This window comes from Drosophila santomea, chromosome 3R, assembly GCF_016746245.2.
Source record: "Drosophila santomea strain STO CAGO 1482 chromosome 3R, Prin_Dsan_1.1, whole genome shotgun sequence".
In the NCBI taxonomy this organism is placed as follows: Eukaryota; Metazoa; Arthropoda; class Insecta; order Diptera; family Drosophilidae; genus Drosophila; species Drosophila santomea.
Genome location: NC_053019.2, coordinates 17,583,351 through 17,603,363, shown reverse-complemented (window position 1 = coordinate 17,603,363; position 20,013 = coordinate 17,583,351). Strand labels below are relative to the sequence as shown.

The following is a 20,013-nucleotide window of genomic DNA, read 5'->3' as shown; positions in this document are numbered from 1 at the left end:
AGACGGCCGAAACTCGACTGGCGAGCTTGGAATTCAAGCATCGAGAATCCGAGCCACATACGAACTCCTCCTGCCGAGAGCTCGCCTTTCGGTTCGGTTCGGTTCGGTTTGGTTCGGTTCGGCTAGGACTAGGACAACACTTGAGCGCCAGACGCAGGCGGCGATGCTGCTGGTGGTGTCCTTCAACGTCCTACAGCAACAACATAAGCGAACCCACCAACAGATGACAGGCAGCGTGGCTTCTTTCACTCATCTACCCAACTTTCTCCCGAGCTTTTTTCATACCTCTCTTTCTCTCTTTTTTTTTTTGATGGTGCGTCCGTGTTAGTAGGTTACCCAGCCAGCCAGCATCACCCATTTCCCCTGTCATCGCTGTCCATGTTTATTTGGCAACCCACTGCGACTCCGGATGGGGTGGCAGCATCTGTTCCGCCCGGCGATAATCGGTAATAATGCGCTCTGCCACTATTCAAATGGGCGGCGAGTAAATAAACAGTACTTAGCACCGTTTGAACACTTTCTGAGCTCCGAAAATTTTACAGGACGCAGCTGTCGCCGCAAAAAAAAAAAAGGAATCCTGACGGGAGTGGAGCTGTCGGGCAGTGGGCAATTTCCCACCCAATTACTTGGGCTGCACCACGGCGATTTAATTAGCTTCATTTGATTTTAAGTGGTGCCCAACGGCGATCCAAAGTGTCTCCACACGGCGTATGAGCGATGTGTGGGATATGGCGATGGAAATCATATAACACATACTGGTGCTACTGTTTTCACATTAAGACTAGATGTTAAGATGAACAGGTACTTATGTTCGTTCTCAATTTTAGTTTGGAAACTTTAAGCTCCAAGTTAAGCACATAAGTAGTTATAAATCCCTCTTAGGAATAGCATTGGTTTAAGATATGAGCAATCTTTGTAGGCAAATTTTTTGACAAGCGCGTGCCGATTAAATAGGTATACCGTCCAACAGCAGTAATCGTCTTTTAGAACCAATTTTTTTAAGAAAAATCTCTTTATTTCTCGTATTTTGCCATCCTAGCCCTTGGCAGCTGCAGGACTCCCGGTTTGCTGGCGCGTTTCTTTCTGAGTCAGTACCTCCATTTGTTGAGAAGGGATCCGATTGCAAAGAACTGCCACCTGCCAGCAATTTACCTGTGGTATGTGTGTGTAGTTCATGTCGCCCTTCAATGCGAGCTGCCTGCCTTCCCAGCGCTTTGTTGACGATCCACGTACTGGGTTCGACGTGGATGTGCTGGATGGGAGGTGGCCAAGCCCAACCTCCTCGTGAGCCTGAACCTAAAATCACTTAATCAGTTTATGCAGCACAAATTTGCCCAGGCAAAGTGGGCTTGGTATAGGTAAAAGGTTTAATTAGTATTTTGCATTGCCTTCGCTTTGGCTTTCGAACACAAAGCCTTTGCAAGTGGCATTCTTAAATTGTTATTTTATTATTCCCGAAATTTAACTTTTTTAGAACCAAGTGTTTCGATTTTTTGTGTGGAAATCAACGGAATTTAAATATTTCTGTATAAATTCGCTAGAGTTTAAACAGATTTCTATACCTTTAAAAAGGAGCAAAAAGGGGTATAGGTAAAAATCAATTAAAGCACTTGCTCCATTAAATGGTTTTTTGAATATATATTGCACAGAATCCTGTTTACCTTCGCAGTAAGTAAATAAGAATTAAAAAATTGAATTTGCATAGCCTGAAGCGCTGTTACCCCCTGATAAATAAATTTGGAATTCGTATCTGTGCGGCTCCTGTCGAGGATTTCAAGGCCTGGGCGTTTTCACTTTCGGTTTCCAATTACAAACAGTCGCGCCTCGCAAGCTCGCTCTCTCACGCTCCATGCCTCTCTATTTTCCAGATACACAGATACGCTTAGCTTTAAAGTGTGGCCCAGTTTCGGGTTTTCATCACTGCAAACCCTATTCAACCCAACTCCCTGCCCAAATCCGCATGTCCACGCCCATACTCCTGGCCGTGACACAATTTCAATTGTCGGGTGTCCGCAGTAACGGCAGTAACGGCAGTAGGAGCACAGCTGCCTGTTGACCTGTTTTCCTTCACGGGTGCTCCTCCATCCAGCTGGAGCTTCAGCCCGCCAGTCCTGGCGCAAAACAGGACGAACAGGTGCGGGCGTCGGAAATTGGGCACTTGTTGTTTCCCCTTTCTGGTATCGGTTCACAGTGCCAGCAAATTTTGTTAGTGATTATCGTAGGATTTATTATCATTTGGTGATTTGATTTAAGGCTCTACGTTGTACATTACAATGATATATAAATACATTGAACCACTCGTCTAGATCAGGACAACGCCCAAAGTCTGCGAGTGATTTTCTCCTTACTTACTTGCCAAGTCGACGTGTCTTATGTATAAAATATATATAAACATGTATCTGGGCTGTGTGTGTAGAGCAGACTGCCTTGTTCAACTTTCTTCTGACTTTCGGCTAGTTGCCATAAAACATTTTGTGTAACAAATTTATGCCACATCATGCAGAAGTCGTCGTGTTCTCGACTCCGCATCTGTGATGTTCCTGAATATAATAATGCTAATTAGGTGGGGGGCCGATAGATGAATAATAGATGGTAAGATGATGCGTCAACAAGCTAAATATCCAAAGCTCTTTCATTATCCGAGATCGAATTAAAGTGTACCGACTTAGTCGAAAAGAGTAATTCTATGGTATGCTTTAGAAGCGACCTGTGGCTCTTCTACAAGTGCAAAAAGTCGAACGTACAAATAAAAGTGCAACAAATAAGAATAAATTAAACATTTAAGTTTAATAAGCAAAAAAAAGCTCTATCGTCAGTACACAAGATTATACGTATTTTATATGAAAAATAGTTACATAAACTGTTTAAATCGGTCCACCTTAATACTTAAAAGTATGGGTTAACCAGGATTGGCCCGATTTTAATGAAATGTACAAACTGATTCGAGTGTACAAGGCAATCTGACGCATACACTGACAACAACCGTACACACTTGCGTGACTTACTTATTACGGGATTAAAATATTAGGTACATACACAGTATTAACTATAACATTTTAAAAAATCTGTACTTTTTCACACAAACAACAAACATTCGCTAATAGCCAAAAATTATGCTACGTTTTTCAAGTCCTTTTGGTGGTTTTTACCGCGTAATACTCGAAGCGTATTTATCTTCAAGGGATTCTGTTTCTTATTTAGTTGGTTTTACAATAAGGACACTAGTGAATTACATTCAAAACGGTTGATGCCAAAGCGACCAGCTGAAAGTTTGAGGAAAAAACCAGTAGGACAGACAATAAACGCTGTAAAAGTTGCAACGATGATGGTGGCGGTGGCTTCCATTTCCGGTTCCGTTTAGTTCTGCAGAGCGGCTCGCAGGAGACTGTCCAGGGTGAACTGTATCGTCCCATTGGCAGCCGCCTGCAGAACGGATGGCGGCTTGGGCAGGGCCGGAAACATTGTCGAAGCTCCCGCTTGACTGCCCTTTCCGCGCAGGCAATCCATACCAGTGGTTGCCAGCGTTTCGGGCACGATGTCTTCGCATATGCTGGGCGGCGACGGCGACGGTGACGTTGGCAGAGGGCTCTTTGATTTTACTGTTTCCGACTTTTTTTCTGGCTGAGTCTCATGAATCGGCTCCTGTTCCTTCTTCTGCTGGGCAATCGCAGTGTTGACCTTGTTCCACAGGTTGCTGATGACAGCGTTATCCTTGCCAGCAGCTGCTGTTCGCTTCGCAATCTTCTCGATGAAACTCTCAGTTTCCGGAGCAGGATCCACTGTAGTTTCTACAATATTTTGCTTTTGCTGCGAACCGCTATCGCTGCGTGAGTGCGAAATAAGACGAGGTCGTATCTGGGGTCGCTCCGAGGGCAATTCCGGTAAAGTAGCAGACACCGCCAGACCCTGGCTCACGAGTTCCAGCATGATTCGTCGTGTGATGCCCAACACAAGAGGCTTCTTCTCTTCCGTAATGTAGGCTTCGCACTGTTTGTGCTTACTTTCATCATTGCTTACCGACGTCGCCGGACGACGCAGCTTGGCCCGCATGGATTCTACGGCCTGCGCTCCAGGAGGTTGCTGGCCTGATCCATCTGGTTTGAAACTAACCAAATCGTAGACAAAGTCCTTGTTGACCGCCTTAACGCGCTTACGAATAGGACGCTTATCTTGGGAATGTTCTCCAGATTCTGGTGAGATTTGGGTCCGAGATTTGCGGCGCTTCTTGCTGGACGTCGGAGTGCTCTCCAGCGGCTCCTGACCGGGTTCTTCTTTAACCGCCGCTGTTGGTGATTTCGGTTGCACTTCACCAACAGATTCTGTTACGGTTTTAAGACGCTTCAAGCGCCTTTCATATGTTTTAATAGGGGGTTTGGCATCCTTCTCCGTCACTGTAAGCTGCTCCTCCTCCCTATCCAGCAAAATGATATCTCCGTCAACATCGTCTCGAGAGTACTCGCACTCGTGGGTGGACACATATTGCTCCGTTAGCTGGTCTCGGTCTCCTTCTATCTTATGAGTAAATCCCAAATGATTTACAATATCGTAGCGCCTAAATGCGCGATATTCACAAAGATTACAGCCAAAACGGCGTGCGCGGTAATGGAACATGGATATGTGACGACGTAAATTTCCGAGGGCATTGAACTGCTTGTGGCAGATTTTACAGCGACATCGCAGCTGCTTCTCAACTGGGACGTTACGCTTTTTTTTGGCCTTACCCTTGATATCGGCAGTGGATTCGGGTTCGGCACCTAATGTAAGCTCGTGCTCGTCATCAGTGTTAGAGGCCTCATCACTAGCAGAGTCACTTACATTGCCCAAATTGAGCTGATCCAATGACACTGTGTGCAGACCAGGTGCAAATGAGTCGTTCGGCTCTGGTAGATCAGCGAACATCTCATTCAGTGTAATTTCCTCGGTTTTGATAGGTTCAGTTTTCGGCATACGTATGGATGTAGTTGGATCGTCATCAGCTGCATCCAAACCGGAATCATTGCTCTTCATCTTCAGCTTTTTGACGGAAGGAGCCGGCTTGGCCAGCGCCTCCTGCTTCGCCCGACAATTGAGCAGGTGTGTTGACAAGGCAGCGCGACGCTCGAATGATTTTTCGCAATAGATACACAGAGACATGATCTTACGGTGCTCACCGCTGCCATCTAATGGCTCAGGTTCATAGCCCACCACGTCGTCGGAGAGCTGTAGCCGCTTCAACTCCCGGCAGGGGCCCTTTGGCTGAACATCTCCTTGTTGAATGCGTCGCTTAAGGATAGTGTTCCGCATCATTCGAATGCGCCGAGTTGGTTTTCTGAAAAATTTATGTTAAAAAGACGCAACATTAAATATTAGTTCACATATTTTGCTTATTTTTACTGAAACCACTATCCTTATAAAAACTAGCTATTAAATTATTTTATGAAAATGATTTCTATTATATTTATGATTTATCTACCTATACGAAAGCTCTTAGGGCTTAAAATATCTGATTTGAATAGAGAGGAACATGGAGAGCTAGGCAATGCCTCTGTATCTAGTTTTCTTTGGAGTAATTTAATTTTTGACATATGAATAAAGTTAAGAATTGGATGGATCGCCTCTTAAAGTAGTATAATAGTATAATATTGGGGTAACTTACTTGTGATCCTTCGATAAATGACGAATGACAGCAGCGGCCTGTAAAAAGGTCAGCGAACAGGCTGGACACTGGAACACAAACGCCGATGATGAGTGGTGCTTCTGAATGTGCACCTCAAGCGTTTTGTGCGTCTGAAAAGTCAGATTGCCTGTGAACGAGATTAGGAAACACATCAGTCACTAATTGATTCCAAAGCCTATTAAGTTAAGTAGTCATACAGATCTCGCAGAAAATACTCGTCTCCGTTTCATCGCTGATGGACTGCTCGCCGGTTTCGCCAGAGTCGCTGCCTCCATTGTTTTCTAGCTTAACGGATGCCAAGGCCTTGCCGTCAGGTCCCACAATGGTTTCAGATGGATTAAGCATGCGATGCACCTCGTCAAGTTCTGTCCTTATGCTGTCATCCTGGTCCACTTTGATGGTCTGATAAACGGCCTGGCTGGAGTTGGGCACAGACTCCAGCTGCAGAACCGTTGAGGAGCTTCGCTTGGCCTGCGATGGAGCCTTTTCTCGTCGCAGACGCTCAATAACACCACTTAGGTCTCTTATGCTGCCACCTCCTCCTCGTAAAGGACGCACGTCGCGCGGAACTGGGGAGCATCCCGTACTTCTGCTGCGGAGCATATGTTCGATGTCCTGCGGCGATGGACCACCACCCGTTTGTATGATCATAGTGGAATTCTGATCCTGGGGAAGAATTGACAGCGATTAGTTGACATCCTATGATACTAGAGGCTTTGTAATGAGGTTGTCTTTACTGCCCACTCACTGTGTATCCACTGCCATTCGCGGAACGAGCGCTGACGCAGCAAAAGACGCGTTTGTGGCTGATGAAATTTGCTAGGCTGCGAAACATGTTGCGGCACACCTTGCACTCGTAGATCAGGCTGCACTCCAGACTAAGAAGCTGGCGCACCTGTGGGAAAAGCGGATTGTTATCCAAGGATTCAACAAATTTTGGGGGTAGGAACCTCCGCCATAGCGGGCCACAGTTGAGTCACGTACTCCACACAGATGAAACTCACCTCACTGGTGCCATCCTCATAGGCCCGACGGGCCTCCTCGAATCCCGTGTGGGCGGTGCGTAACGGGCGCTGCAGCAGGCTGATGTCGTCACCGTTGTGGTCCATCTGCTCCTCCTTGAAAGTGTCAGAGTTACAACGCGAGCTTCGCTTCCTCATGGCGCTGCTTTGCGCGGTTTATCCCACTGCTAATCACCAAACTTGAGATCTATCCCAGCGCGCTGCCGTTTAGAATATTTTAAGCCACGTGCGACTGGTAATCAGTTCCTAATTCGCGATCAAAGTGGTTTTCCAATTCGAATATGAACCTGCATCTTGCATTTTTTGTATTCAGTATGACCGTGCTGGAGCGCTGCTTCTGCTACTATTCGGATCTGGTATTTTTAGGAATTTGTGCGGCTATACTTTTTTATTTCAAATGATCAAATTCAAATCGTGAAAAATATTAAATATTTTAATATTCCACTATCCTCCCTTACTCAAAGGTCTTAACTCCCATTTTCAATAACTCAAATGATATTTTCAATACATGAAATCTTTAATTGACCTGCTATACCTTATTCAGCACTGAAAAAGTGCCATACATGTTTAATACGTATCTGCAAATATAGAAAAGTTTATTTTGGCGTTCAGCACATGGTCACACTGATGACTTGAAAAAAAACATAGTGACTGGAATTAAGCTCATCATATTAGTTTAACCTTTTTATTTATTCGAAAAAGTCACGATGAGCTGTCCAGGATTTGGAGAACTTAATATACCCTCGTCGCGTGCCTTCTGGGACGACTGCGACGAGGATGAATTGGAGAACCTGAAGCCTGTGGAGAAGTGCGTGAACTAAACTTATTTAAGCCGTATTTTTATCATTTGCATTTGCAGGCTGCAGCTGCAGTTCGATAATGAGTCCGCGGGAGAAGCCGCTCCTGTGGAGAGTGAGGTCCTGGTGGTCATTGAGGGAGTTAATGTCACTCACTTCGCCAGCTCTCTGCTGTCAAAGGATTCAAAACGCGTGTGTGCCATTCCTGCCAAGAACTCGTCCCTGCACTGGAGTCCATCGTCCAAACAGTTGCTGGCCATAATCAATGAGGACCTAACCAGTAGCGGCGAGATTGCGGTGCTCCTACTGCCGTACGCCAAGGTGGCTAAAAAAGTGATCACTCTCACGCTTAAGCCAAAGGTCGAGTTCAAAAGCGAGGATATCCAGCTTTACCGAGATCACATTGCCATTGTCCGCGGCATAGGCGCCAACCAAGAGAATATCACTGAACTAGAGGCTCCCAACTTTATTGCTGGAGTTGCAGCAGGCAGTGAGTGGTCTTGAAAAAAGGAGAGGGCCTAATCGGTGTGATGATTCCTTTTTTGTTCACCTTTATTTCCAGTTGCCAGTTGGCGTGATCAGGCGGAATCTCCCGTTACCTCCTTCGTTATTTACACCGACAAGCTGCCCCTCGACGCCACAGCTGCCCAGCCGGTGATCGAGGTACTTCAAAGCGCGGGCGTGGCCTGTAGCTCAAGCTACATCCCACCGCGCAAGGAGAACTCCTATCTGTACATGTGAAACTACATTTGGCAATGTTTTTCTTAGTTTTAATGCTTGTAAAAATCGTGCGGTTGCGGAATAAAAAACGAACTACTTAAGTACTTCAAAAATGCTGAGGTTCACCTCCCGACTACGTTGCTCCATGTGCGCCTTAGCTATGGCTATGAACTGTGGGCGGGAAAGCATTGAATAGGCGGGTACCAGCAACGATGAGGCAAGCATGTGCAGCTCCTTGTGCCCACTGCAAAACATATCGATGCCTAGTTCCAGGGCGCTGCCAAAGTCCATTTCATCAACTGCTATGTTGGCTGCGTTGGCCACCGGTTGCAGCTTTTCAAGAACCGCCTGCTTGGCCGCTCCATTATCGACGTCCTTCCGCTCTAGCACGGCCAGCATCTTCTTGAGCTCGGAATCGCTGACGGCCAGCGGGCGGTAGCCCAGTTGGGTCTTCCGGTCAAAGGGCACAACAATGCCGGCTCGGTGAAATGTCTTGGCCACAACACGCTTGTTGCGCTCCCGCAGTAGTTGTTCCAGCTGGGCCGTTTCCAGGGAATTGTCACTCAAGTATTTCGGCACCGCCTTTTTGGTTCCCGCCAACTGCCCGCTTGAGAACGGAGTGTCCACAAAATCGTGTTCCAGATAGTAGAGGAATGCATCGAAGGCATTTCCAGCCACAAATTGGAACTCGCAGCCTTTCGCAGAGTCGTTGCGGGCTATTAAGAGATTTTCCTTGTCCTGCGGCACATCACGCCAGTAACCGTAGTGAATCCCTGTTCCTCGGCGGACGAAGATCGTCTGAAACTCTGGTGGATCGTAGTAGAAACGCCAGTGGCGCAGGTAGTCCCCCGGTTCGCCTAGTTGGGCGCCGTGGAATTTGCCGGCTAGGAACTCAAAGGGACCCACCAACTGCAGTTGAAATACATTGTCTAGGTGCTGCAAGCCAGCAACTTTGGGGTTTACAGGATCAGTTTTTAAGCTAACCACAAACTTCCAAAATTCATAGAAGTCCGGCGGCATTTCGACAAGGAACTTGTGTCGGATGAACTCGTTGGACTCGCAGAGATTGTCGTACTCCTTCTGCACGGACAGGCGAATGCGCTTCTCCAGGATCTCCATATAGTTCTTCCCGGTTATGTTGCTCATGGCCTCTTTATGAAGCTCCGCGGTTTCGGCTTCATAATTGCCCTTGGCCATTTCCTTGTTCACAATATCCGTACTTAAGGTACTCGTATTGGGCTTATCCTTGTCTACTTGCTCGCTGCGTTTTCCCTCTTCTTTTTCTCGTGATGCCGAGAATGCACTTCTTTTTAACACATTTTCGCCTTCTGCACCGTCCTCCTTTTCATCTTGCTTTTCCGGATGATTGTATTTTGACAAATGGACAGGATTTCGCTGATAGCACTTATCCCAGTATTTACAATCTTCTTTGGGCATTCTTAGGCAAAAACAATACAAATTTCAAACAGATTGGCGAAATGTGCGGTTTGCTAAAGTACAATCATGAATTCCAGTGACGCCGCCTAAACTTCCAAAGGGGATGATTAGCACACCTTTGACAAAAATACTTTACCATAAACGGGGCTTATAGAAAATACTAAAAATACAGCACAGATATTTTCCCTTCGTAAAAAGTTATAAACTGTTCACTAAATTGTATATTTATTTGTAATTAACTTTTAAATACAATATTAATCATTTTTTTAGACCTACGCACCTGCTGACTCCCCTGGATAAGAAGAAGAAGAAGCACTCTGCACACACCCTCAAGTGTTGTGCAATGCCGCCAGAAATCACCAATGACTAGCAAAAACTGCACTGAATTGCATGGACTTTTAAATGGGGATTCATTTAATAATTGTAGTTCAGTGGTTAGTACAATTACAGTTGCGTGAGAGTAGACGTTTTAAAGGGAAAACACTATTCTAAGCACCTATGGTACAGGACTAATCCTCGACAGCGCACATAACGGAGTAGACGCACTCTTCCTTGTTAATCAAGTGGCAGGTCTTGTTGACCAGGGACATCAGTTGGTTCACATCGGTGGCCCAGTTGTTCAGGATGTCGGATGCGGTCTTCTTTTGGGTAAAGTAAATTATGCCGGCGGGACGGTCGATCTTTACGCGGATGGTATCGGTGTTCGCCAGCTTAGAAAGATACTCCTCGCAGCGGCTCGTGGGCAGGTTCAGGAGTTCACTCATGCGCGCCAAATGCAGTCGGGAGTAATACATGGCAATGATGCGAATGTTCTGTGCAATAATGATTAGCAATCAGTGTGAACTAGTAGCAATTTAAAGCAACAAAACCTACATGCTCTATCAGACGATCTTTAAGCTCGGTGATACACTTCTTGCCGTGTTTTGTGCTTTCCTTAAACATCTCATTTTCAGCCAGCACGAGCCCAAAGTCTGCATTAAATGTCTCGAAGTTGATGAGCTCCTTTGACATGAACAAGCGCAGAATTTCCCTTTTAAATGGAAAATAAGTAACGTTAACCAATTGCGCTCGAATCAAAAATACTTACTTGTAGGCTGGCACTTCTTCCAGCTTCTTGTTCTTCGACAGGTGGGCCATCATGTCGCTCTGTTCGTTGTCGAAGGGAGCCAAAACGCAATATAGCACAGCACAAACTAGCTTCTCTGTCAGCTCCTTCTTCTGCTCCTCGGTTAGCTCAGTTTCGACCTCAGGCTCTGGAGCAACATCTGGCTTTTTATCCTTATCATCTTCGTCCTTCTTTTTCTTGTCCTCGTCCTTTTTTTTTTGCTCATCCGTGGACGCGGCAGAGTCCACTGGTGTAAGGCCAGTCTTTTTGCGCGGAGGTTCGGCTATGGCCTGATAATGGCGCGAAGTATTCAGGAAGGAGGTGTCTCTGTTTAACTGAATCATCAGATAGTAGAACTTTAGCTTGAGGTCGTGCTGAGCCGGGTCGTCGAAGAACTTTATGCTGATCTTCTTGGCAATGATCTGCGTGGATACGTAGTCCTCCTTCAGCAGGCAAAGGCGCATTTGCTCCAGGATGAGCTCCACCTTCTCGCGTTTATCCATCGAGCCATATGTCTCTACTTGTAGCTCCTCCATGACGGTGGCAGCTCCGGCGACATCGCCATCGGCCTCTTTAATGTCGGCCAGAATCTTAGTTAGACGTGCTCGCTCAATCTCAACGTAAATCTTGCCCTCGGTAACCGAGCGCAGTGTGTCGATCAGCTTCAGCTTAGTCTCTTTGTCGGGCGTCTTGTCTACGTATGTGACGCACTCTTGGATCATCTTGACCACGGCCTGCTTTAGCTGGGAGCGACGGCGTACCAACAGGGAAACGTACTCGTTAAGGGCGTTCCAGTTGGACGCGTCAAAGCAGATCTGGCAGATGGCCACTAGAACTCGTGAGCAGGAAACCATGTCGGCGCCGATGCGTGTCTGCTTCTCCAGTTGTAGCATCATTTCGATAGCTTCGTGAAATGCGTCGGGGTTTTTCTTGGCCAGCTCCTTGGCCAGGGGGATTTTCTCGTTGCACGCCGGCTCGTAGTCCACCTCCATCTTGGTGATGCGGCCGCCATCAAACAAATAGGTGTCCATTGTGTTCTACAAAACAATGTTTACTAAAATTTTTGCCGCTATGACGAGGCAGTTTTCATACCTACCAAGTCCTCGCCTTTGTCCTGCTGCAGTATCACCTTTAACTGTTTTTAACTATGGGAAATGATATACGCCGTCTTGTATTCAACCTGGTAGATTTGCCTGCTCCTTTCTTAAAGTAGATGGATGCAAAAGCGGCTTTTTCCTAATAATAATCTCCGCACAAATTTTTGCTTACAAATGCTGTGTTAAGTTGGCTGCGGGATTTTGTAGTGTTGAAAAGGGTGAATTTTGAAGTGATAGTACCAGCGCTAGAAGTGTCACATTCAAACAAATTGATGTAAGGAAAAAATAATCGTGCAGAGAGGTTTTTTATAATTTAAAATCAAAATATGGCGCAATATTTGTTAGAAAAATGGAAGACTGAAAAATCCAGAAAAGAACGGAAAGTTTTGGCTGCTGCGATTCAACACAACTCTAACTAACTAACACTAATATTTGTATGGCAAGAAAGTGACTACAGGTGAGCTATGTGGCTACAATGATTAATTAAAATTATGAAATTACCTATTTCATACAAAATCTTTATATGCATTCTCATTACGGCACTGATAGTTTAATCGACAGCCCTATCCGCGGTTAGTGTTGGCTGACCTGCGTTGTCCAACACTGTTCGAAAGCCAATCACTTTGTTTAGCCGCGAAAATTGGCCTGGAACACCCGCAAAAAACTGTCTGGTTTTGCTTAAAACGTGCTTTCGGATTTGTAAAGCAATAAGTTAGCTACGTGACACTCACAAGCAATAAGTTGCGGAAAGATCTTCTGGACCAGCATCTGCGGAGGCAATTTGATTGGCGCCTTTTGAAGTAACACACAATGGCACAAATCGAGAAGTACCAGGACTTGGTAATCGATGCTCTCGAAGTGGTAGACTTTAAGCTGAGTAAGTATCCTTGTTTGGTACTGAGGCAGCCCCATGCAATGTTTCTGCTTTTAGTCCGTGACAAGGCCGACATCAACAATGACGCCCTCACCTTCCATCCCGCAATGGCCCACCAGATTTTCGGCGAGACCGAGACCATCTTCGGCTACCAGGACTTGCACGTACGTGTAATGTACACGGCAGGACCTTTGCACATCTACCTGGGTGTTGAGTACGGCAAACGGGTGAACGAGATCTCTGGCGGAGAGATCAAGGCCGACGACGTTGTCAGCACAATTGCCCAAAGTCTGCCGGACGGTTGCTACTTCATTAATCTTGATGAGTTTCTCAAGACTCTGGACAAGGCTGACAAATTCCAGCCTTTCGGTGAGAAGATCAGCGAATACAAACGGGTATCGGACGACGGCAGCGAGCGACTTTTCGAGATCTACCAGTGCGACTACAAGAGCTCTGCATTCTTAAAGTTCTTTGCTCGGCTGCAGACGTTCATCTTGTGGTTCGTGGACGCTGCCTCCTACATCGACACTGATGATCCACAGTGGTGCTACTTCTTGTGGTAAGTTTTCTAGGACAAGATGATTTCCTTTTTTTTATCAGTTTGTAGTCTTAAAGAACTTATACGTTTAGGTTTTAATAACAACGACTTCTCATTCTCTGCATTCCTTCAGCTACGAGAAGTACAAGAACACCGATGGCCAGTGGCAATACGCCACAGCTGGTTACACCACTGTATACGAGTACTACGCCTATCCTCAAAACAAGAGGCCTAGGATAAGTCAGATGCTGATACTGCCGCCTTTCCAGAAACTCGGCCTGGCTACCCAATTGGTCGAGAGCATTTACAAGTTTTATCAGTCGCAAAAGAATGTTGTGGACATAACAGTGGAGGATCCATCCGAGGACTTTCAGCGCTTGCGGAATTTTGTGGACGCGCGATCTTGCATGGAATTGAAGTCGTTTGCCCGAGGCGAGATCGTTAAGGGCTTCAACAAGGAGATGGTGCGGGAAGCTCGCGAGGCTCTGAAGCTCAATCCCCGCCAGGTGCGTAAAGTGTACGAGCTTCTGCGTCTATTCTACACCAATGTGAAGGATGAAAAGGAGTACCGACCCTATCGTCTGGAAGTTAAGAAAAGGCTTAACGCGGTCTATTATAAGCAATTGAAGGATTTGAAGAAAATGGAACGCTTCAAGATGGACACTGAAATGCTGCGTGCCCGTCTGCCAACGATTCAACAACGCATGGAGCAGCTGCAGGAGGAATACAGTGTGGTTGAGCAAGATTACCAGAGCACCATTGCCAAACTGAGGGCCTAGTAGGGTCTGTGGATCCAAAGGGCGTTGATTAATTTATTTCGTTTCTCTGTTTTCAAATATGTTGATTACAAAATACAATATGTTGCTATAAACCTATGGTAGGATTCTTTTGAATAAAAATTAAAAATTACATATATTTTTAGTGTATACTTTATGTATTTATAAGATATCAGATTACCGTGTGCACGTACATAGAGGAGCAATGCTGGGCGTGGGGCACTTGAGCAAATAAGCGTATATACGGCTAACGAGTTCGATTTATACAGGTTACAAATTATTGCGATCGGGACTTGGAAGTACACATGGGATACAATCATCGAGGGTGCTGGGCCAGCAGGCCATACAACTAGCAAGACCCATATTCCTCCATCCACTTTTCGAAGCGTGCAACGTCGTCGGCGGACACGGACTTCTTGGTGCGCAGACGGGCGTCCTGGAAGTCCTGCAAAGTAATCGGCTGATCCACCTCCTCGCGGCGTATCTGCTTAATCTGATCGGGAGTGCGTCCCGAAATGAGGCGCCGCATGGCCATCATGGAGGCGTCACGGCACACGTTGCTTATGTCCGACCCCGAGTAGCCCTGCAACTCGTCGCCGATCATTCCCGTGTTCAGACTGGGCGACAAGCATACGTCCTTCAGACATAGCTTCAGCAGAGCCGATCGGGTGTCCTCTGCAGAAGAATAACACTATTATTCACTGTAGGAAAGGCTGTAGCCACTTACCGTTTGGTAGAGGAATATAGATGCGCTTTTCAAAACGTCTCCGGAAGGCCTCATCGATGTCCCACGGGTGATTGGTGGCCGCCAGTACCATGATCACCTTCTCCTCCTGCATGCTCGCATTTAGTCCGTCCATTTGGATGAGCAGCTCGGCCTTGAACCGGCGACTGGCCTCGTGCTCCGAGTCACTGCCCCTGGAGGCGCATAGGGCGTCGATCTCGTCGATAAAAATGGTGCTGGGCGCATAAAAGCGAGCCATCTCAAACAGAAGCCGGACCAGCTTCTCGCTCTCTCCACGGTACTTGGAGGTAAGGGTGGAGGACGACACGTTAAAGAAGGTTGTTCCACATTCTGTGGCCACCGCCTTGGCCAGCATTGTTTTGCCTGTTCCCGGCGGACCGACCATCAAAACTCCACGCCACGGTCGCCGGATTCCCTTGAAGAACTCCGGCATGATTACCGGCAGCACCACTGCTTCCTTTTTGGGGCGAAAAATAAGTATGAATTTAGCTACTTTTATTTTAGGTCTTCTGTTTGAATAAATTAATACGCAGTCCTCGTGGCTGCAATTTCATATTTTAGGGTTTAAATTTTCAAAGAAGTCACATAAACACATGTACTCATACTATAGAAATGGAGCATATTAGAAAATTTGTAACAATATAATCAAATCAAAAAATAACAAACATTTTTCCATATATAAAAATCTCACCTGGAGTATTGTCTTGGCCTCATTGAGCCCAGCCACATCAGTCCACTTAATGCAAGGATGCCGCTGCAGGATGTCCTTTTCCAGGGTGTCCACCAGATGGACCTCATAGCCCAAGGGCGAGAAGTGCTTGGCCTTGGTCTTGGGCGAGCACTTGGGCGTGTTGTGACTGGTGGCTAGGGACTGGGCATGCGAGTTGTCCTCCAGAGATGTAGTGGCGTCTTGGTCATCCGAGTTTGAGTTTTCGTCCAGCGAGTTCTTCTTCACTGGCTTGTGCTTCAAGTTAAGCTGTGTGTTCGTGCTCAGCTTTCTGGCCCGCAGGCGCTCCACGGATCGGCTTTTCCGTAAGGCGGCGGTCACAGCGGATGCCCTTGCAGGACGCCCCAGGCGAACCGCGCCCATGCTGACGGCCGGTGTAGGTGCTCCTCCTCCTGCTCCCGCCAATCCCACGTTGCCGGCACTACCGTGGTGACTCTGGCTAAGGCTGCTGCTGTTCGCATTGCTGTTGATGGAGGGTAGTGTGGGCTGCAGCTCGGGATCACGACGGCGCAGGGAGGACACCCATCGATTATCCTGCTGCTGCGATGGAAATGGCATCTGGGCCGTCTGACTGGCTCGGGGTTGTGGTGCCACTTCTGCTGCGGAGACTGCATTTTAATGCTTATATTTATATAGGAAACCAAGCCACCCGGAGCACAAACCTTGCGTGGGTAGCCGCTGCTTGCTGCGCAAGGGGATACTTCCCCCAATGCCCAATCCTCCAGGTGCATTCGAGCCCAGGTTGTTGATAGGCCGATGGCGCTCCGCTGTCGAGGAGTGTCCGCCATCCGAGCTCTTCTTCAAGCTGGCGTTACGAGATGGTCGACTGGTGGCCGTGATCTTTGTGAAGGCAAATGGGGACAGCGAGTCCAGGATCAGGGAGTCCATCATCCGGGCCATGTGCGAAAGGCTTGTCGGAGGTGTGGATGAGCTGGAAAAGGCAAAGGAATCTATTGATTGTCCTTCTGCAGTAATATAACAATATTATAATAGGAAAGAGGAATCAATAGCATAACATAACATGACCATTTCCATGTACATAAATAAGTACATATTTATGTATTAAGAGCAGTATTTGTTTATATTGTACAAATGTTCCACAAATATTATATATAGCGTTCCATCTTTTTTCTATCTTCTTCGAAATAATTAGTTAAACATGATCTTTAAGAAAAGCAAAAGAGTGATCGTATAGGTTCAAAAACCTTTGGGAGACTTTGGCTGAACTATATAATATATGTATACTATACTATAGCTTATTATAACTCTTTATCGCGATAAATATAAATTATCAATGTAAAAACATGGCATATGACTGATAAGAATAAAAGTCAAGGGTTCATTTTTAAGTAACCCCAAAACTGTTTGGTGGCTCCATGGAGCTGCCATTCAACTTGGCCACATCGCAAAGGTCATTTCCTTTATGAGCCGCGGACAAGTGCCTCGCGTGTGCTGGTGTGTGCACACCATACACCGGTTGGAATCCTCGTGTCTAGCCGCCTAACATTAGTTAGCCCTAGCGGAGGACCTCCCTCCCATCCTGCCCTGCCCTCCGCAGACACAGCTCGGGAATTTCCGGGAACGATGTGTTTGTGGTGCCTCCCAAGGGGGTGCCTATTCGAGTCGCAGGTGGGGTCAATAAACTCGCTGGCTCTTGGCCAGGTTATTGACGTGCCGGCGACAATTGTTAACTTTGGTATTCGCATTCGAACTATGAATGTATTTTTGGTGTTTTCGCCTTTGCATGCGTCATCTGGAAGGCATTAAAGCCTTTAAGGGCGTGCGTTCCGACGGCAACATTGTAAATCTCAATCTGGGAAGTGGACCGCAATATATTTTACGCCAGGCTAATTAAGTTGGCAGCAGTGCAGCCATAATTCCCGGCCATATTGCCTGACTCCTGGCACATCCGCTTCGTATTTATACTTGTACTCGTTCGAATTTGGGTTAATGTTTCCTATGTGCGCGCCCACGAACTCCGATTCTTGGTTCCTGATTCCTGATTTCTGGTGGGAATGATTAGTGGAGCGACAAACTAGGCCACAGCTTATTTGTTCTATATACTATTCACGAATGAATGGGTCATAATCTAGGAAATACATGCCTTTTAACTGGGCAATTGATTGATTGGCAAAGTGTTACAAGGGCGGATTGAGCGTGGAAAAGCGCCGGCATGGGAAAGTCCAGTGATGGCGCATTTTCTTGGACTCTTAGTTATGATGGGCCCCCTTTAAAATCGTGCACCGAAGAGGTGTTTGGCTAATCCCCACCAATCTCCCCACTCGGTTAAACCATTGACACAACACAGGACTTTTCGTCCTATGCAAATTACAGCAAAGTGGCAATTATGCCTGGCAAAAATACTTTCGCGGAGGAAACTGTATGGGGCCAGGAAGGTGGGGTCAGCTTTCTTGGAAAACATTGGCGTTGTATGCAACAAAGGAGGTAGTTATTAACTGCCAGGTCAAGGAATTCAAATACAATTCCTTTTTACGAAAATCAAAGATTCACTAGCTTACACCAATTTAAAGTGGTTTCAAATATAGGTGGATTTCTGGTGCTTCAGATCTCCACTAGCTCTTACCACTGGTGCAGATCCCAGAGCGAGTGGTACGGGGTGTGCCGGTAGGTAGAGACGAAGGGCACCGCCACCTCGTACTCCACCTGGACGTTGGGCGGCGACTGGGGCCGCGTGGCTAAGGCGTTTGAGCGCTCCATGGCGGGATTGGAATTGGTCAGCGATCGCTGACGCATGAAGGAATGTGCCGCCTGCGGCTGCTGCTGATTGTAGAGACTCGAATTGTTGTTGAGCAACTGGGCCACTCCGCCGCTCGCATCCACGGGTGTCTGGCTCATGCCGAACCAATTCTGGGCACTGGTGTTGAACATGGCGTTGTCCCAGCGTTAAGGACGAGACACAGACACTTCACTTTGAATTTGAAAACACAAGCGGATATGTACGTGGGCGAAAACTTAGCTCCCTGACAGTCTGCGCCCGGAGCCTTCGATTAGCTCCCACAAGGAACAAGGAGTTCGAGAACGCGACCCGACCAGGCGAGCCTCCACCTGACAGCTCGAGGGTTGCAGACCAACTGAAACTGACCGCTCGACTGGACGCGTCCACAACAAAGCGACTACCACTACCATTCCGGACCGGGTAGTTTTCCTTCCCAGTTGGCCGGCGTGTCCGTGTGACTGCGAATTGAGGTTAAAGGAAGTTTCGCTTGGGCGCTGCTTGGGGCGGTTTCAATTATGGTAAATTACGGGCAAAGGGTACTACAGCTGTGGTGATATTTGATTTTTTGTTTCATCTTCTTGTGATTTAAAGAAAAAAAATTGTTTGGCTAATTTGTTAAGTGGCAAATGCCTCTTGTAAAGAGCTTTTGATATAAAAAAAAATTTCACATTTACAATTTCTAACTGAAATTAAAAGAAATATAGGGATAACAAAGTATATTTATATTAATGTTTACTTCCTGATCGCAGTTGTATATCTAATGTCGTAAAGGACATTCGTGCTTCGATTTCACCCCACAAGACTTTTAACTCCTTGTGTTACCAAACGCGGCGCGGACTGTGGTCAATGCACGCTAGTTTCTGGCTCAAGATTCCATCGATTTCTGGGGAAAGCAAAACCTTCCGCTCACTTATGTGTGCCCGAGTATTTACTCAAACAGCAGTGGTTTCCCAATAATAATGTGCCGGTAATATAATTTAATGGCTTGCTTGCGGGCGAAAAAAGCCGGTTCTTGAGTTGAACCCAGAAACTATAGCATACATTTGAGAGCACCGCCATTATAATGGCTTAGAGGGCCTGGAGTGGTTTTTCAAAATCAAATCCGATAATCCGGAGGTGAGCCACAAGCGAAGGCCGTTTCGGATGCGCACACGTACATATATCTGTATCTGAAAATCAGCTGCAGCTCGAGATAAAAATCGATTCCGGGGCGACAGTCATGGCACGCTCAAGTGTCTCGGCACGCCTTGCGCCTCCAACTGCCACCCCTCGTCCATCCCCTCGCGAGGCACTCACCCCGCAGGACTCATCACGGGCAGGTATGTGGAAGTGGAGTCCACGGTGCGGATGGTTGTATTCCCTCGCAGCACAATCTTCTCGCGCGTGGTGCGCCTGTAGGTCGCCTCCTCGCCCCGCATTCTGTTGCACTACTAATCGTTTTGAATTTAATTTCACTAATTTCGTAATTTTGAATTTTTAACAATTTTTTTTTTGTTGTTAGCTGTCGTGTTTACTTCGGTCCGAAATGATGTGTTGGAAAATTTGGCATCCGTTCTTCGCACAGGCAACGTCGAAAGGGAATTAAAGGAGAAAAGGATGCTGCGGAAAAGCTTTGGCTCTCTTTCACAGCTTTTCCTCTCTCTCTAGAGAACTCTAGCTCTCCGTCGGCAATTGTAAACAATTGCGCAATGCTCGCTTGCTGTTGCTCCTCCACTCGCCTCGATGCACAAATGGTCACTAAAAACTGGATTGTTGTGGCCAACTCGGCCTGCCAGCCGCATT

The 20,013-nt window shown here is 46.8% G+C and overlaps 6 protein-coding genes across 10 annotated transcripts; 2 read left to right on the top strand and 4 right to left on the bottom strand.

Annotated features, from left to right (window-relative positions):
- Nucleotides 1-1,618: 1,618 nt before the first annotated feature.
- LOC120452254 (zinc finger protein 800) lies at nucleotides 1,619-7,007 on the bottom strand. The gene is made up of 5 exons (XM_039636382.2): nucleotides 6,661-7,007; nucleotides 6,405-6,551; nucleotides 5,854-6,322; nucleotides 5,636-5,783; nucleotides 1,619-5,308 (listed from the first exon to the last, which is right to left on the bottom strand). The coding sequence occupies exons 1-5, from the start codon at nucleotides 6,814-6,816 to the stop codon at nucleotides 3,358-3,360; spliced, it is 2,871 nt and encodes a 956-aa protein (XP_039492316.1). The 5' UTR covers nucleotides 6,817-7,007; the 3' UTR covers nucleotides 1,619-3,357.
- Nucleotides 7,008-7,288: 281 nt separating this feature from the next.
- On the top strand, nucleotides 7,289-8,308 carry LOC120451211. Its single transcript, XM_039634685.2, has 3 exons — nucleotides 7,289-7,486; nucleotides 7,538-7,965; nucleotides 8,038-8,308. Exons 1-3 carry the CDS (start codon nucleotides 7,386-7,388, stop codon nucleotides 8,214-8,216), a joined length of 708 nt encoding a protein of 235 aa, XP_039490619.1. The 5' UTR covers nucleotides 7,289-7,385; the 3' UTR covers nucleotides 8,217-8,308.
- LOC120451209 (histone PARylation factor 1-like) lies at nucleotides 8,229-9,738 on the bottom strand. Its single transcript, XM_039634682.2, has one exon. It carries the CDS (start codon nucleotides 9,630-9,632, stop codon nucleotides 8,289-8,291), a length of 1,344 nt encoding a protein of 447 aa, XP_039490616.1. The 5' UTR covers nucleotides 9,633-9,738; the 3' UTR covers nucleotides 8,229-8,288.
- A 285-nt stretch (nucleotides 9,739-10,023) lies between these two features.
- Nucleotides 10,024-12,034, bottom strand: LOC120451208 (26S proteasome non-ATPase regulatory subunit 12). 2 transcript variants are annotated; one of them, XM_039634680.2, is made up of 4 exons: nucleotides 11,830-12,034; nucleotides 10,720-11,774; nucleotides 10,506-10,662; nucleotides 10,024-10,444 (listed from the first exon to the last, which is right to left on the bottom strand). In XM_039634680.2, the coding sequence occupies exons 2-4, from the start codon at nucleotides 11,766-11,768 to the stop codon at nucleotides 10,142-10,144; spliced, it is 1,509 nt and encodes a 502-aa protein (XP_039490614.1). In that variant the 5' UTR covers nucleotides 11,769-11,774; nucleotides 11,830-12,034; the 3' UTR covers nucleotides 10,024-10,141. The 2 variants fall into 2 exon arrangements, with proteins under 2 accessions (XP_039490614.1, XP_039490615.1); XM_039634681.2 differs by having other exon boundaries at nucleotides 11,834-12,034.
- A 119-nt stretch (nucleotides 12,035-12,153) lies between these two features.
- LOC120451210 (histone acetyltransferase type B catalytic subunit) lies at nucleotides 12,154-14,157 on the top strand. The gene is made up of 4 exons (XM_039634684.2): nucleotides 12,154-12,291; nucleotides 12,384-12,711; nucleotides 12,766-13,267; nucleotides 13,380-14,157. Exons 2-4 carry the CDS (start codon nucleotides 12,645-12,647, stop codon nucleotides 14,023-14,025), a joined length of 1,215 nt encoding a protein of 404 aa, XP_039490618.1. The 5' UTR covers nucleotides 12,154-12,291; nucleotides 12,384-12,644; the 3' UTR covers nucleotides 14,026-14,157.
- Nucleotides 14,158-14,161: 4 nt separating this feature from the next.
- LOC120451207 (katanin p60 ATPase-containing subunit A1) lies at nucleotides 14,162-20,012 on the bottom strand. 4 transcript variants are annotated; one of them, XM_039634678.2, is made up of 5 exons: nucleotides 19,528-20,012; nucleotides 16,157-16,425; nucleotides 15,459-16,102; nucleotides 14,750-15,224; nucleotides 14,162-14,697 (listed from the first exon to the last, which is right to left on the bottom strand). In XM_039634678.2, exons 1-5 carry the CDS (start codon nucleotides 19,647-19,649, stop codon nucleotides 14,372-14,374), a joined length of 1,836 nt encoding a protein of 611 aa, XP_039490612.1. In that variant the 5' UTR covers nucleotides 19,650-20,012; the 3' UTR covers nucleotides 14,162-14,371. The 4 variants fall into 4 exon arrangements, with proteins under 4 accessions (XP_039490612.1, XP_039490613.1, XP_039490610.1 ...); XM_039634679.2 differs by having other exon boundaries at nucleotides 15,459-16,090; nucleotides 19,528-19,945; XM_039634676.1 differs by lacking the exon at nucleotides 19,528-20,012 and adding an exon at nucleotides 18,079-18,480.
- Between the last annotated feature and the right edge of the window lies 1 nt (nucleotide 20,013).